This window comes from Heptranchias perlo, chromosome 14 (genome assembly GCF_035084215.1).
Source record: "Heptranchias perlo isolate sHepPer1 chromosome 14, sHepPer1.hap1, whole genome shotgun sequence".
In the NCBI taxonomy this organism is placed as follows: Eukaryota; Metazoa; Chordata; class Chondrichthyes; order Hexanchiformes; family Hexanchidae; genus Heptranchias; species Heptranchias perlo.
In genome coordinates, this window is record NC_090338.1 from 59,685,937 (window position 1) to 59,703,669 (window position 17,733).

General features: G+C 40.1%; 1 protein-coding gene across 4 annotated transcripts in view; it reads left to right on the forward strand.

The window, feature by feature from the left end:
- The first annotated feature begins 852 nt into the window (after window positions 1–852).
- LOC137332559 (matrin-3-like) overlaps window positions 853–17,733 on the forward strand; it is a 44,917-nt gene continuing 28,036 nt past the window's right edge. For 3 of the 4 annotated variants that reach the window (XM_067996477.1, XM_067996478.1, XM_067996480.1), the window contains exons 1-2: window positions 853–923; window positions 9,926–11,001. In XM_067996477.1, the coding sequence (XP_067852578.1) occupies window positions 10,099–11,001 (903 nt within the window). In that variant the 5' untranslated portion in view covers window positions 853–923; window positions 9,926–10,098. Of the gene's footprint in view, window positions 924–9,925; window positions 11,002–16,563; window positions 16,600–17,733 lie in introns of those variants that run through there. The other variant, XM_067996481.1, reaches the window with a different exon arrangement.

The window sequence follows — 17,733 nt, forward strand, 5'->3', positions numbered from 1 at the left end:
ATGAGGGACTTCAGTCATGTGGAGAGATTGGAGAAGCTGGCATTGTTCTCATTGGAGCAGAGAAGGTTAAGGGGAGATTTAGTCGAGGTGTTCAAAATTGGAGGCGTTTTGATAGAGCAAGTAGGGAGAAACTGTTTCCGTGGAAACATGTGGATAGGTAACCAGAGGTCATAGATTTAAAATAATTGGAAAAAGAACTAGAGGGGAAATCAGGAGAATTTTTTTCACACATAGGTTTGTTAAAGCTCTGGAACGCACTATCTGAAAGTGTGGTGGAAGCAAATTCCAGAGGAACTTTCAGATGAAGAGGACTAATTTGCAGGGTGATGGGGAAAGAGCGAGGGACTCTGACTAAATTTGATAGCTCTTTCAAAGAGCCGGCACAGGCAGGGCGGACCGAATGGCCTCCTTCTGTGCTCTATGATTCTATAAAACAATTATATTTTCAAATCCTGTGCATACTAAACAAAGTAAAAAGAAATGACATAAAATGGCAAACAATATAATTATCGGATGAATCACTGCAATTGTTTTTGATTAAATATTGTAGGATTCACAATAATTTCTGCTTCGGAAACCTACAATTCCCGAAAGCATCCCAAAGTCAACACGAATGCCTAGCAACAAGAAGCAACTCAAATGCGTACGTAATTGACGTCGTATGGGACGAAAATCTGCCGTACAGGCAATGGTGCATTCTGGGGCGCCCAGCGGAGAGGCGCATGCGTAGATTGCTTTATCAAAGTAGTATATGGTAAGCGTGAATGAGAAACGCATGCGCATTTTGCTGTGTTGGAGCAGGTTCTCGCAGCCTTGAATGAGCGGCGCAGGCGTACATCGCTCTGTCGGAGCGGTTCGTCGCGGGGGCCCGAAGCGAGTTGCGCGTGCGCACACCGTTTGGTCGGAGGGACGTGCTGCTCGAGGTAAGAAAGCGGGAGGAGAATGGCGAAGTGAAATGGAGCAGAAACTGAGGGGAAACGACCGCGAGACCGATTTTAGCGGGCACCGGGGTTAATATGGGGGAGAGAGACGCTTCTGGCCAGGCTCATTCTTATATAAAAACAATCCGGAGCCGCCATGTCCGGCTGACACTGGAGGGGGAGTTTGTTATCTTCGCGGCCGGAGTCGGCGCCATTTTGTAGTGAACGAAAAAAAATCTGCAGAAAAACGCAGAGAAAATAATACACCTCCTGTAGAAGATGTAATCCTGAGATTTTTTTTTGCGGGGCGGGGGGAGGTAGAAAATAAGGAATCTCAGATTTTAAAAAGTACTCAAAAGAAAACAACATTTTAAGAAAAAGACGAACCGGTTGGGTGGGGGATAAAAAGCGTACAGGAAAGGAATAAGAAACTACAGTGGTGGGAGGGACAATAAATAGGGATGGGAGAGCACCAGAGAAGTAATTTAATAGCAGAAAGTGGGTGAGGCACGAGTGGGAGGGCGAGAGAGCAGCGGGGAAAAGTAAGAAGCTGAGGAGGGAAGAAGAAAGTGGAGGGGAAAGTCATCCATATTGAAGGGGAGGGGAAGGGATGTGCATAAGAAATGGTAGTGGCGGGGAAACAACATGGGAAATAGTGAGCAAAACGGAGGCATAAGAAAATCGGGTGGGCGAGTGAGGAGAGAAAGGTTGTATTAAACTAGGGTGGTAAGAGAGAATGAAAGGGGTGAACAAGAAATTGTGGGAGTGGGACAGAGGAAGAAATAAGAAATGGGAGAGGTCAAGACATGAGGAATATGAAATGGGGAAAGAGGGGGAGCAATAAGAAGTCAGGGGTGGGGGTGCATTAACATAAGAAATAGGAGCTGCCTGCTCTGCCATACAGTAAGATCATTGCTAATCTTTTACCTCAACTCTGCTTTCCCGTCGTATCCCTTGATTCCCTTAGTGTCCAAATATCCATCGATCTCAGTCTTGAATATACTCAACAACTGAGCATCCACAGCCCTTTGGGTGGAGAATTCCAAAGATTCATATCCTATATGGCCAACCCCTTTATCTTGAGACCATGACCTCTAGTTCTTGACTTTCCAGCTAGGGGAAACAGCCTCCCAGCATCTACCCCGTCAAGCCTTCTAAGAATTTTAGATGTTTCAATGAGATCACCTCTCATTCTTATGAACTCCAGAGAATATAGGCCCATTCTACTCAGTCTCTCCTCATATAGGATAACCCTCTCATCCTAGGAATCAATCCAGCGATCCTTTGTTGCATCCCCTCTAGGGCAAGTATATCCTTCCTTTGGTAAGGAGACCAAAACTGTACATAGTGCTTCCCAGGTGTGGTCTCACCAGGGCCCCATATAATTGCAGCAAGACCTCCTTTTAGCTTTTATTGCAAGGGGGGTTGGAGTATAACCTACCATTTGTCTTCCTAATTGCTGTACTTGTATGTTAACTTTCTGTGATTTGTGTGCAAGGACACGCAAATCCCTCTGACTACCAACATTTCTAGACTCTTAAAGCAGAATATTCTGCTTTTCTATTCTTCCAACCAATGTGGATAATTTCACATTTCCCCACATTATACTCTATCTGCCACCTTAAGGAACACGGGGAGGGGAAACTAGCAGAGAGGAGAGATGGAATAGAAAATGGGGAAAAGAAATAATAAGGAACTAGAGGATAGGGAGGAATAAATGAAATGGGAAAGAGAAGTAGGGAAATTAAGCAGTCTGTTCGAGGAGGAAGAAAGATCGATCAAGAATTAGTAGAGGTGCGAGGGGAATACGTTACTGGGGGAAGAGAAAGAGGGAAGATAGAACAATGGAAATGGGGAGAAAAGACTAGTGAGAGGATGACAAACTCATGCGGGGAGAAAGGAAGGTTAATGAGGCTGGTGACAGATGGGGACTAAGAAATTGGTAGGAGTGGAATGAAACCAGCAGGTGGATGAGGTGGGGGAAGAGAAAATGTATAGTAAACCTACAGGAAAGTAAAGGGACAGGAGGAGATTTTTTAAAAATAGAGAAATGAGGCATTAAGAAACGGAAGAGTTGGTTCCCTTGATAAAGTGAAGGTGTAGTATTAGGCCATAGAGACCAGAAGGTCCTAGGTTTGTTTTCCTGGCCTGTAGTGAGATGACTCCTATCAGTTGGAGCACTACAATTGGCCTCATTACACCGGACCTGGGAGGGGGCACACTGGTCAATGTTTCAACTCTTAAATGCTGTCCAGTAAGTCCTGTTGCAAAGTGACTGTAGATGGATGCCACGTGAGGAAAACACTTGTCTGATGCTCCCCACAGCCAAATTACCTCTTGACTTGCTATCTAGGCTCTTGCAAGAAGAATTTGCCACTTGGGTGAGGTACTGAAGAGCTGCCAGTGCTCACGGGAACATATCCCAGCAAGAATCCGCACCTTCTGGAGATTAGAAAAAATTGGCAAAAGAAGAGTGGGGAGGGGAAAGGGAAAAAGAAACTAGGGGCAGGTGAGCTGATCAGTACTAAAATCAAGAGGAGGTGGGTAAATAAAGGACTGAATCAGAAGGGTTAATGAGAAACTATAGAAGGTAGAAATAGAAAATGATTGAAAGGAAAGGTGAAGTAAAGGAATTGAGGAACTGTAGAGAGATAGGCAGGAGTGAGGAGAAGATTCTGAAAGCTTGGAAGGTGATGACATTTTGAGGATGCTGACAGGAACTGGAGAGGATTTTTTATTTGAACTGTAGCAATGAAGGATTGATTTTAACTCCCAATGGCACTATAAAGGGTCTACAAAGGGTAGGGGAGACTAAAATTTACTGTGAGGAGAGGTTGAGAGATTAATGTGGGTAAGGAAATTAAGACTGAGGGAGAAGTTGGCCAAGCGCAGGGAGAAGGGGATTCAGAAAATTTGGTGTTTGCCTCATAAGATTTCTTGCATGATGTGCAAATTTGCTAACTTCTATACATTCCGCCATTTTCTCTCATGCTTGACAATTACACTACATTGTAATGGTGGGGATAGACTTTTGTTAATAGATACATAAATTTACTTTCTAGTTTTGTGTTTTGCTGTTTTTAGTTTGAATGCAGAGTTTTGAATACTGCAGATACTTGTGATGCCTCTGGGAATGGTCAATCATCCAGCAAATAAATTCTAATGACTAACATAGTGTCATCACATTAACCAATAAAGTGACACATTTGGTACAGTTTTTCTTTTTTATAAGGATGGTCATACCCAACATTCATAAATTCACTTCAAACAGTGACGAGTAAATTTGGTAAACTATGCTTCAAATATGCAGGAAATTTCAATATTCTTGGCCTGTATGACAGGTGCTTTCTATTAAACCATTAGGCTTCTGAATGTCTGAAGTGGGTACTATTCATGTATAATAGAGAATATTTCAAGGCGATGAAAGAGATAGTGGTAGACTAAGTCAGAACCCAGGTAGGTGAAAGAATAGTGAAACTTTAAAGCAAAGAGGACTGCGGGGTTAAGAATTGTCATTTTATAGAATCATACTGCATAGAAGGAGGCTGTTCAGCCCATTGTGCCTGTATTGGCTCTTTGAAAGAGCTAACCAATTAGTCCCACCACCCTGCACTTTCCCTATAGCCCTGTAATTTTTTCCCCATTTGAGTATTAACCAAATCACTTTTGAAAGTTGCTATCGAATCTGTTTCCACCATACTTTCAGGCAGTGCATTCTAGATCATAACAATTCGCTGCATAAAAACATTTCTCCTCATCTCCCCTCTAGTTGTTTTGCCAATTGCACTCCTGCCAGTGGAAACAGTTTCTCCCCATCTACTCCTATCAAAAATCCAAATAATTTTGAACAGCTCTATTAATTCTCCCCATAACCCTTTGCTCTAAGGAGAACAATCCCAGCTTCTCTAATCTCTCCACATTACTGAAGTCCCTCGTGCCTGGTACCATTCTAGTGAACCTTCTCTGCCTCCTCTCCAAGGCTTTGACATCCTTCCTAAAGTGTGGTGCCCAGATTTGGACACAATACTTCAGCTGGAGTTGAACCAGTGATTTTATAAAGGTTTAGCATAACTTCCTTGCATTTGTACTTTATGCTTCTTGTTTATAAACCCAAGGATCCCGTATGCTTTTTTAACAGCCGTTTCAACTTGACACCTTCAAAGATTTGTGTATGTAAAACCCCAGGCTGCTCTGTTCCTGCACCCCCTTTAAAATTGTACCATTTAGTTTATATTGTTACTTCTCATTCTTCTAAAATGCATCACTTCACACTTCAACATCATTATGGAAAATAATATATTTTTGTTAAAGCACGTCTGTTAAGATATTTAACACTAAGATAGTCAAAACAGTACAATTTTCATTCGACTAGTCTTAAAGAAATTGGGTTTCTGTACCGCATCACCCGGACAAGGAATTCGTGATCCTTGCAGTATTATTTTTAAGGTGGAAGGCAACAAGTGGAAACAATCTGCTTTTCTTTGACTAGAAAGGAAAATCAGAGGCCAAGTCTTGTGTTCTGTTACATATTAGAATTGGCAGGCATGAGAACATGTCTGTCCAACGCCAGGGAACTGGTTGTTGCTTTGTAACTGGTACATTGTCCTGTTTACCCAAGTTTCCTTGATAATTCCCAGACAACGATGTATCTGTGCATGGATTACGATGGTACAATGTTCTAGGTTAAATTTGTAATTAGAGAAATTCCATGCTCCAACTTTTGATATAACATACAGTGCAGAATCTAGTTCTAGGCACTGATTCATTTTATAATTTCATCTACATTTTATGCTTGCATTTACTTTTCAGAGATTGTTGATATTTTATTACCTATTTAAAAATAGAGAAAAGTTGACACAATGCCTTTGAAGTTGTAATTACATAATCATATATGGGTGACTGCACGCTGGAAAGGGGTCCGGGAATGCTCTGGGTTTCTATGCAATTTCAGCAAGCAGTCTGAGTTTACGTTTTAGTGGTTATACTTGTGGCCTAACTAGATGGCTACTCACAGTGGGTAAAAAAAAAGTTGGATCCAAAAGTTTCCCTTTGAAAAGAAAAACCAACCTGTAGGCGTAGGAGGAGGCAAACAGAAGGCCTGCCAATAAAGTTACAATTTAGGCCCCAGTTGTGTTTGTTTCAGTTGTAATTTCAACAGCCCTAAAGGGGCTGTTTTAGTTGATAGTTCTAGTTCAGATTTGGACTGCAGCGGGTCAAGGCGGCGGCTCACCACCACCTTCTCAAGGGCAATTAGGGATGAGCAATAAATGCTGGCCTCGCCAGCGACGCCCACATCCCATGAACGAATAAAAAAAATTGGATTTTTCAAACTCCCTAGTTTCATTTTATTTGTGATAGGGAACAGTGATGTACATTTAGGACAAACATTGATGTAGAGAAGACAAAAATTAGCGATTTTGATATTCATGCTGGTTAGGGTAGACTATGGGTGGGGGAAAAGAGTAAGAAATAGTTGGATAAGAAAAAAAAATGGCTTCAAAAAATTTGAGTTACAAGGTTTTTTGGAAGTGTCGGTTTAGCTCAGTGGTAGCACTCTTGCCTCGAAGGAAGTTGTGGGTTAAAAGTCCCCTTCATGACTTGGATATGCAATCTAGGCTAAGGGAGTTCTTCAGAGGAGACACTAAACCGAGGCCCTATCTGCCTGTTCCAGTGGTTCAGATGGTTGTTCAAGGTCCTATGCATCGATTTGAAGAAGAGCAAGGACTTCCACTGTCCTGGCAAATGTTTCTTCAATCAATACCACCAAAAATAGATACTTGTCTCATTGCTATTTATGGAATTTTGCTGTGTACAAAATGTCTGCCATGTGTAAGTTTTCTTTCTTTAAAGCTGTTTGAGCCCATATTGTTGATCTTGCCTAGTTGATCTTCTGTGGTATTGTTCATGGGCACTGCAGATTCTGGACTGTGAAGGCTGGTCAGTGGTAGACAGGTTTGAAGAATATTTGCTGGTTTCTTATGTTTGTCTTGGTGCCATTGGAGGTTGGGATACAAATGTTATCCATTGCCGTTCTGAAGTCAGGTTGCAATATCCATCTGGTGCTGTTGTCAGTCCCAGTTTTGCAGATGGTGTCTCACAGGTGCATATAGTAGGAACTGTCATGGCTGGTTTTGCATTCTGATTGGTCATTGCTTGTCCAATCAGCACTTAAGGAACCCTTCGTTCATGCAAATACAAAACATTTATTAGATTTATATAAACATTTTATGTACTGATGTATATGTATCCCAAAAGATTTCTGGTAAAATTGTCAAGTTGGAAAGATGCATCTATTGGAAAAGTACTGCACTGAACAAAACAGGTTCTAATCACCAATCATCTACCTAGTTCTAGGTAATGTGGGAGCAGGCCTTTTTGTGTAGAACCGCCCATGTATTTTAACCTGTTAAGAAATATAACCATTTTTATCAATTATGGAACTTGCTGGAGATTTGCCTTTTTTATTCTGTCTGGAAGGGAGCAGCTCTGCTGATATGGACAGTTGATATCTTCCTGTGGAAAAGGAAATTGACATTCTACTTGGTGTTGGATACCAGTACTTTCTTTGAGATACCAATACCTGCTCCCGTAGTGAGAGACACTTGATAGATTCGCCCCCCTTGTAGATTGAACATCTGAAATTATGAGATGACAGGTCTCCAGAAAGGTCTGAGCAATAGATAAACGTAGTTGTATTTCCGCTGTGTAGTAAACAAAATGAGAATATTTTCTTAAACTTAGTGGGTGACATAAAATTATATTGAAAGTACTTTCATTTCCCTCCCAAAAATGTTTTTAATAATGAAAAGGGGGTTATCTCCACTGACTTGAGACATTCACGCCCACAACAACTGTAATGTTCTCATTCATCACTTGCATCAAGTAATAAGGACTGTGCTTACCAGACAAGCAATAATTATCTAAATTTAAGAATTACAATTGGGGAACATGAGAAATTTTATTGCACTTCTCAGCAAATCTGTTTTTTGGAATGTATACATTTTGATGATTGTGTAGCTTTTCCAAAAGAACTTAACAAGTGTTAGCATTTTATTTGTATCTGGAGATTTCACAGATTTCTAATAAAATAAAAATACTTGTCCTGAAAATGGATGCTCAATTCTTAATAGTTTGCTTCTAACCCACCTGAGTGTAATTGTGCTTAGAAAAAATTAAATATAATGTATGTAAAGTTAATGTATAAAGTCAAAATTATGCAGTTTTGATTATTTAATTTTTTTTAACTTGAAAAGAGATGCAGAGCGAGGATCCAGTTCTATACTTGCCCAAACATGCTTGATCAAACTTCCACCAGCACTTGAAAGGAGCCATCCCACTAATTGTGCTTTTCTCTTGACCTAAAAATAAATCTGAGTTGCATTCTGTTTTGGTCACTTGGCTGGCACTTGATAAGTGTTCTAAAGTTTTCAGTCACGCATGCAATCTTGGTAGGCAAATTATCAAATCTCAGTATTGTTTATTGATGATCTAGTGGTACAACTGGTCTTGTAGCAGGTAAGTCTTGTATAAAGCTGACTATTCTAACATTGCGTATAACAGGGATCCACCATGTTTGGAAGACAGAATGGAACCGATGCTCCCTATTGTCCCAGTCGGTAGAAAAGGCCGTTCAGCAGATTTGGAACCTTGTGTTTGCAGTACACCCAATTTATTTTTGTGGAACTTCAATATTCCATGACCTTAATCCCTGAAATGTTTTTTAAAAATAACATTTCTAGCACCATAGTGTGCCAAAGCATCCAAGAATGTTACACTTTAACACAAACATATCCCATATCACACCAAGGTGCCTTGCTCTGAAGAATACTGCCAAAGACTACACTGTTACTTACAGTTTTGATGGTGTCTGGATTCAGATCTTTTGATGTTTTGGCAGTGGTCCAGAAAAATATACACTGCTGGTTGTTTCTCATTGCCTTATCAACCATCTTTTTGGTATGTATGCACTTGGTGCTTAAGAGCATGGATCAGCAAGGTAGGATGTGTTGTTTGGTCTTGAAATTTTGGGTTGGTTTTCAAAACCTCTGCAGAGGTAAGGTTTTCATTTCAGACAACTTCTCGGATGGGTAATGTTTATAATTACATTTCCATATATAACTTTCAGCTGGTACATGAAATTCATGGGGCAAGCACTCACTTGTATGGTGAGCAATTGGTCACAAAGACAAAATGTGCTGACCATCAACAATGTCACACATGCAATTATCCAGCAAACAGTTCTGATTTGGGTTGGATGCACAGCAGATACATTTCAGCACTTGCAGCTATTCCTTGCTAGCCAGTTGCTGTTTTAAGACTTGTTGCTGGCTTTATTCCCCTACTGTGTAGACCTTGAATTCTGTGCACCCTGTTTTTTGTTACCAGTTAATTTAGATTGCTGACTGCTTACTGAACAATATGTTCAAGAGACGTGTCCTTGCAGAACGAGTCATTAATTCGTTTATAGGCCCTTTAATAAAAATTGTTCACTTTATCGAAGTCTGAAATGAGTGCTATAACACACACAACCTCTTTCTTTTTCAGTGGCTTACAACACATCCAATCCATGCGTTACTTCCCTTTCTGGGGATGGTTACAGTATCTTAAAATATTTTACAAAAGTATTTTTCTAAAATGTTACAATAAATTTATTAACGATCTTCAAAATGGCTTAGATGTCCTATAAACTTAGGAAATATCTTGATTACTTGAAACGGTTTGGTGGCCAGTTACCATTTTTGATGTTGGCACTGGCCGTGTTTTCCTACAGACATGCCTTTTGAGATTCTTATCGTTTCTCGTTAAGAGGTTGTATAGAGTACAAAGAAATTATCCCACTGCATTGGATTTTGCATGCAACTGTGAAATGTTGCATTGGATCTTGTTGTTTAAACTGTCTTTCTATAGACCAGTTTTGGACTTATGACTTTGAAGATGGATCCAGAATCATGGTCCTTTAGAGGCCTTGAGATCCTTGATCTAACATTTTTGTTTTAACTTTTCAGCCTGGCAAAGTTCTCTGAGGAATCTGTGCCATTACTCGCATCAGCCATCTGTTAGACGAAGTTAGATAGTGAAACCGCTTTCTACAGAGCCAGCAAAGGCTATCTACTAACCACTGAAGAATTTTTTTAGTCTGCTTTTGCCAGTTTTGAACTAGACTCTCTCTTGTGCCAGAATGTCATTGGGTAGAGCCCAGCAGGATCAAGGTCGTGGCATGAAGAAAGACAGTCATAATGTTGGATTCTTTCCTGCAGCCCAGTCTGCAAATGTCCATGCAAATCTTGGGAGAATGAACCAGGGTGCACGAATGGGTGGCTATATGAATTTTGGACGGGGTCAGGCAGTGGGCCTACAAGGTGTGGGACAAGGACATCAAAATTTAATGTCTTCAGGTGGTGGGCCCTCTCGATCCAGCAGTGGCTTGCCTTCCTTATTTGATGTTGGCAGTCGTAATCAACCCTCACTTGCCGTTCAGAAACGGATTGATGCGGACAGGGCCAGTAATATTTTAGCTACCTTTGGCCTTTCATCCAGGGACTTGGATGAACTGAGCCGCTATCCTGAGGACAAACTTACTCCTGAATCCTTGCCAGACATTCTTATGCAGCTTAAAAGAAAAAGAAATGACGATGGACCATCTTTGAATTACAGCAGAGGTGACAATTCTCCTCGGGAAGATCGTTCGTTCAGAACCTCCCGTAGTGAATGGGAGGAAGAAAGGCGCTTTCGGAGTAATTTTGAAGGTCGTGATCCTGACGCTGATCCAGTGGTCAATTATGACCATGGTTCTTCTCGAGAGTCGAGTTCTAGATATTATGACAGGAAGGACTATGAGCCTGAACGATTAAGAGGTGATGACTTTCGTAGAGATGATATGCGTATGTCTGAGCCAATGTATAAATATGAATCTGATTATGGAAAAATGGGGCCCTCTCCTTCCCGTGGGCAAGAAAGGTCCCTTTTTGAGAGAAAGCGAGGATCTCCTTCACTGAGCAACATAAACGATTACCATGGTTTCTTGCCAACAATGTTCCCTCATTTGTGTTCGCTGTGTGATGTAACTGTTCATTCTATGAAGGTGAGTGACCTCTAATTTAAAAATTGCTTTATAAAGTATAATTCTTACAAACAACAGCTCTTGTTGGACTTGTGGAAACCTCATTTGGGTCTTAATTTGTCCCAGATATTCTTTGGAACGTCTTAGCGACGTGAAATTCTGCACGGGATCTTTTCATTATTGTCAGTATATTGACAACTGACAACCATTTAAGTTCATTGAAAAGCAGTTGTCATTTATAGTATGCATCTCAAATTCATGAACAGATTGCCGGTGGAAATTATAATATTTTGGACTTAGTGAAATCAAAGGGGTGTGCAGTACTTGTAACCCATTGACATTGCTTATCAGTTAAAAGAAGAGGGGAAAATGACTGTTCACCATCAGAAATTATGCACCCTGCCTTGGCAGTTAGAGCATACATTATGAAGCGACCGGGCTTTGGGTCTCAATTTTTTCCATGTTAATGTTCTGAACCATCAGTATATGGTGCATGCAAAATGCCTTGTTCCAAAGGACCATGTTCAAAATAGGATGGTGTGTATTGCACACCTAAATATAGGGCTGGTTGCCTTTCAACACTCAGCACTTTTTCACAAAGCAAACTGGAAAACCTAAGCTAATGTGCTCTCTTCCCCCTTATTAACTAAAAGTGGAGATTTCCGAAATGTTACCGTGAAGATATTTTTAAAAAAAACTTTTGAAGTCAAAAGCTATGTTGGCACTGATGTCCTGCAGTCCAACACCCAGTTGCTTAACTACAATAAGAGAAGATTATTTCCAACATCCGTTTGGGATTCTTACTCAACCAGGCGACTGGAGTCTGCTTTGGCTCTGTGATGCTATTAGGTGATCGTTATTTAAAAAATTCTACAGTGAAGATTAACGCACATGAAAAGTTTTATCGACGTGAGTGGTACAGTACTGTGCACACATTTGATTTTGTTTGTTTTGTTCAAAATTTAAATTGTGGTTTATATTTTTGAAGGGATTGGACTCCCATTTAATCAGGAACTTTTACCATTTCTGTTGTAGATTATTGAGAACATATCTATTTGGTATAAGCAAAAAATATGCAGTACAGAATTCATTAGGTGTACATCCCTATAGTTTTTCAGTTTTGTTACCCAATGCACTTTTGCTATCCAAGGGTGCTGTGCAAATGTTTTTTGAAAAGTTCTGCTTCACTTAAAAATGACACTAGAAATAATCACTTGATCCAGGTAAATTCATGTGGTCACATTACAGGTGACCATACAAAAAACAACTTGATGTATAGTATCATGTTCACTAAAATATGTCTAACAGCTCTGATAATTCAGGGCCTTTCCTGATAGACCATGGCAGCATCCCATTAAGTGACTTTCCCTTCCTTTGCATCACCCATGCCAATTCTGTTGCTTTTCAATTTGTTACCTGTTGGCTAGTCCACAGTGAAATGTATCAACATTGTGACCATTTTCTGGCCAAAAGGTTTGGTTCAAATGTTCAGATTTTTTTTAGTTTTTTGTAATTTCTCATTGAACTTGTATCACCTTCTTAAGTTCCAATTCTCCATGAGTACATTGCTATTGGTTTTTTTTATCTTCCATTAATTTAAAGCAAATCTCATCTGGGGAAGGTTAAATAACAAGCGATTTGAAAAAGCTGGTTTTGGTCTTACATGGTTGAAACATTGACCCCCATATCTGGAAAATGCTAAATTGTCATTGCGTAGATTTGCTTTCTTCCCCCATTCTCATTTGGGATGGGAAGCAATCCTTCAAGAAACACAGGACAATACACTAATCTAAACCTTTACACTCTCAGAATAAGTTAAAAGATCAACCATAGCAGTTGACCTATTTGATCAAGCTCTACCTATTGACCAGATTGCCAGTACCAAGGAAGGGTTTGGAGTTGCCATAGTCATTACTGTCTTGTTACTCGTACTGGACTCCAGATAATACCAGCATTCAGAAGGCCCTGGAACCAAACCATTGACTTAACAGAAAATTGACAAGTTTTAAGGTCTGAATTAGATAGGTGCAAGATGAATTAAATCCATCAGACAGCTGTTTTGAATATACCCACCCCTCTTCCAAAAAAAAACCATTTAGTCACAATGAAGCTGTGAGGTTAATCTTAAGATCTGCTGCATTCAGGCTCCATAAGTGACATGATCCAGATGTGTTCACCTATGTTTGAGGAATAATTAATTCAAACTTACAGCTCAGTGCCACAGCCAGGTTCACACCACTGGTACGCCCATATAGAAGATATTACCTGAGGATGCCTTGACTCTTGTGTTCATTGTGAGACTGCTGCTTTGTGCTTTTTCTCTCTTCCTCCACTTTTTCCTTTCCCTCTCCTTTTCCTCACCTACCCCCTCCCTGCTTCCACCATATGCACTCTCAGGAATGTGCCTACATGTGCAAATCATGGATGAAATCTGGATAGGAAGATGTCTTGTCAAGTAGCGAGAAGCCATCTAAATCCAATCCCCAGTATGTGCTGCGCACCCATTATTCTTCATGGCATTACTCACTTCATTGTGTATTACTAGCAGGCTTTCCACTTTACCTGCAGAGCGCTTTGGCTGCTGAGTACTAACCTTGAATTGAATACAAATCACAAATTCCCTGAAAAGTCCCTGAATTAGCTAAGGATTGTAAATACCGTGATAAGTTTGGCCATGGTCATTGTATTGACTTGGCTTCATTGGTAGCTCTCTCGCCTTTAAGCCAGAAGGTTGTGGGTTCAAGCCCCAGTTCAAAACTAGAGCGCACAATCTAGGCTCTCATGTCACTGCAGTACTGAGGAGTGCTGCGTTGTCAGAAGGTGCCATTTTTTGGGTGAGATGTTAAACCAAGGTCATCTCTCTATTCTGGTGGATGTAAAATTTTCCCATTGCACCATTTGAAGTGGTCTGACCAGCATTCTTTCCTTAGCCAAAGACATTCAAATTAACTGGATGGTTGTCTTACATGCTGTTTGAGGCCTTGCTGTGTGCAAAATGGCTGCTGCATTTGCCTGTATGACATTGAATGCACTTGAAAAGTAATTCATTGGTTGTGAAGTGCTTTGCGATGTTCAGAAGATTTGATAAGGCACTACTGAAATGTAATTTTCTTTTATAAGTGGCTCTGTAGAGTAGTATTTAATGACTAGATGCCGACCAGGTATGCAACATAAAACTGTGCTGGCCTCTCAATATTTCAGCTCAAAATATTGTTCTCGTTAAGTTAGTTGTAGAACATAGTAAAATAAAGCATACTTGGGTTTCTTGGCCTTACAGTCACTGCCCTAAGATAAAGAAGCACTCAATTCTGCATGGGATAGATAGCCTATGTCCAAACTTCCCACTAGTAGAATGCAGCATATATCCTGGAAACTGTCCATTAGCAACAGTTGTCTGTTCTGTTGATGTTTCCATGCCCAGATGCTGAGCTCATCTGAGAGGTTATTGGTATGTAGCAGTGAAGAACTTAAAGCCATCTGACCTAGGTGTCAGTTTGAAAATAGTCCCAATCTGGAAAGTAGCACCACTTCAGTGATAGATCTGATCAAAATTATTTGCAACTATTTTCCCAGTAAAGATTTGTATGCCCATGTTAATTCTAAAATTAGTTTTACATAATGGATGTAAATTTGGTTAAACATGACTGATTCCTGTAAAGTTGATAAATTCAGCATAAAGACAAAAGAAGTACAAAAAACAGAAGGTGATGAAGTAAAAGCAACAGGGAGACAAGTAAAGTGAGGGGGGAAACATTATCGGAAGAAGAAAGGCTAGAAATTACTGACAAATGAGAGAAAAACATAAGGAAAATGAAAGCAAAAGCCACGCAAGAAAAGTTTGTTTAAAAAGTGATCATTTTGTTCCAGAAAAGAACTCTGATTCTTGATCAGTACATGGTGATCAAATTTGTAAGACTGGCTACAAAAACTTTGAAGATGGTGGCTAAAAGTACAAAAGCAGTATGTAGCCATTTTTAAATCTGGTAGCTTTGAAGCTAATAGTGCTTCCAACTTGAGGGAAAAACCTGCTGGACTTCCTGAGCAGAATCTCAGTTTAGGCCATGAATCTGATGTTCCAGAATTGGCCTCTTTCAATCTCTAGCTGTGGCAATAAAGAGGAATTTTTCACTCCTGATACTGTCACAGCAGGGTCCAGTTTATCTCAGATTACCCATTCTTTGGAACGAGAAACTAGTATGTATTCTTAAAACTTATTTCTATAATTTATTGTCTTCCAGTTCTCCTCTTCATCGCACTCCTGCTTATCATTGTGGCCTTCACAGTCTTAGTGGATTCTCTATCACTGAAGTACTGCAATTTTAAAATGACCGACAAATAACTTGATGGTTCTGAGTAAGGAAAATGTGGCACTTCTTTAGAAATTGACAATCTCTCAGTGCAAGGATGTGTGCCACACTATTTTTATGTATGAGAGAACACTGAAATTCAGTGATCAAGTATCCTAAGTTTCCACCAACGTTGATTCAAAGATTTCCAGCTGAGTTGATCTTAATTTTAAGCAAATAACCGTTGAGAATATTAGTAAGGCATTGAAGTACTGCAATCCATATACTGTCCTCAACCACTCCTGTGTGGATTTGACAGCTACTACGGCTATATGGTTTGGCAGGGCTTATTTGAATCCCTGCTGTGGTTAATCAAGTGAGCCCTCTTTCTCTTCCCTCCCTTTGAAATTCACTATTTGATCCATCATAGACTATATGGAGAAGAAAAAATGTGAAAGAAAATGTGTTGTTCACAACTTGTGCATAGTGCCTTTGTTACCTCTAGATTTGACTATTCCAATGCTCTCCTGGCTGGCCTCCCATCTTCCACCCTCCATAAACCTGAACTCATCCAAAACTCTGCCTGTATCCTAATTTGCACCAAGTCTCGTTCACCATCACTCCTGTGCTCGCCTCGATTTTAAAATTCTCATCCTTGTTTTCAAATCCCTCCATGGCCTCGCCTCTCCCTATCTCTGTAACCTCCTCCAGTCCTACAACCCTTTGCACTCCTCCAATTCTTGCCTCTTGTGCGTCCCTGATTTTAATTGCTCCACCATTGGTGGCCGTGCCTTCAGCTGCCTAGGCCCTAAGCTCTGGAACTCCCTCCCTAAATCTCTCCGCCTCTTTACCTCTCTCTGCTCCTTTTAAGACGCTCCTTGAAACCTACCTCTTTGACTAAGCTTTTGGTCACCTGTCCTAATATCTCCTTATGTGGCTCGTTGTCAAATTTTGTTTGATAACACTCCTGTGAAGCACCCTGGGATGTTTTACTACTTTAAAGGCGCTATATATATGCGAGTTGTTGTTGTTGTAGTTCTTCTCTTAACATGAAATTGTCCTCGTAGCAGGCTTGTCACTGTCTGCCCCATTCCCTTCCCCAAAGAGAATGGTTTAGTTTAAGAGCCCTGTTCTGTGTGCTTGAAGTATCTTCAATCGTCATCTGGAAAAACAAAGGAAGAGTTTGCATTGGGATGGTCTGTAAAACATGGGAAGTCCCTTAATGAGATGATGTGATTGGCAAAATAAATTTACCTTGTGGGCTATGACCTGGATAAATACTCGTACATGGAGGGAAAACTTAATTTGAAGAATGAAGTTCACTGCATTTGGGGTGAGTAATACTTTTTCATGAGCCAGCTTAATTATAAGCTTTTTAAAATCTCTCAATTTCTACTCAGTTAATTTTGATATAAAATTTTTGTCCCACAGACAGGTAAAATGTACCAATCCTGGAAAACACTGCACAGGGTTTTGCATGTCCCAAATATGCAGCATAGTGATTATTTTGTAACTTTCACCACCTACAGGAAATCTGGTTATTCACATAATATATACTGTGTATGTAATTTTCCTTTAATAGTGCAAAGATTAAAAAATGTTAGGGCTTTATTGAAAAAAATGTAAATTTCTCATCAAAAGTCACTAGGATGTTAATAGATGAATATTAATTCAAAAAAAGGAATTCGGTTCACCTTGGTGTTGATGAAAGATTGAGCAGGGGAGGGGAATGAAAACTGTAACAGATTAGAAAGAATCCAAAACAGAAATGCTAAGAAAGAAGCAATGGAGGGAGATTCACTTGGGTATAATATGATGAGTGGTTTAGTTTTCTTTTAATTAAAAAGCATGTGAAGGCTGTTGGGTGTCTTACCCCAGCTAGTTGTCAAGTTGACTTTCCCAACCCTGCAAGTTGGCTTCAAATAAAACCTTCGGTGATGCTAGAAAGGAGTACATTATATCTTTTGTAAATGCCGTTGCACAATGATGTGCTTGATCATGCTGAAAATAACTCTGCAACTCCACAAAATGGTAAAATTATTTGTCCAGCCTCCACGTACAAATGAATAGTGTGTTGCCAAAAGCAGAACAATTGCTTGTATACTGTCCCCTTTAAGAGTTTGGTGTGTGTTTGCTCCTTCCTTGCTTCACCCTCATTTTATTTGCTTTGGAAGTGTACTTCTGTTTTTCCACCCTTCTGTTTTACAAGTTTTATCCAGCTTGTATCTTGATATTAATAGTCTTATGATTAGCAAGTTTCATTCAACATTTTACTTTGCTTTCAGGTCTTGTGGGTAAATACACCGTCGTATGGTACTGAGCCAAACAGATCAGGAAGGTGCAATGTTTGAACAGTCCATGATCAGCTAATCACAACTGAGGCTGCAGTAAAAATGTGACAGTTGGCTTCAATGCCCCATGGCTAGATTGAAGGAAAAATCAAGCAGGCTTCTTGCTCCTGATTTGC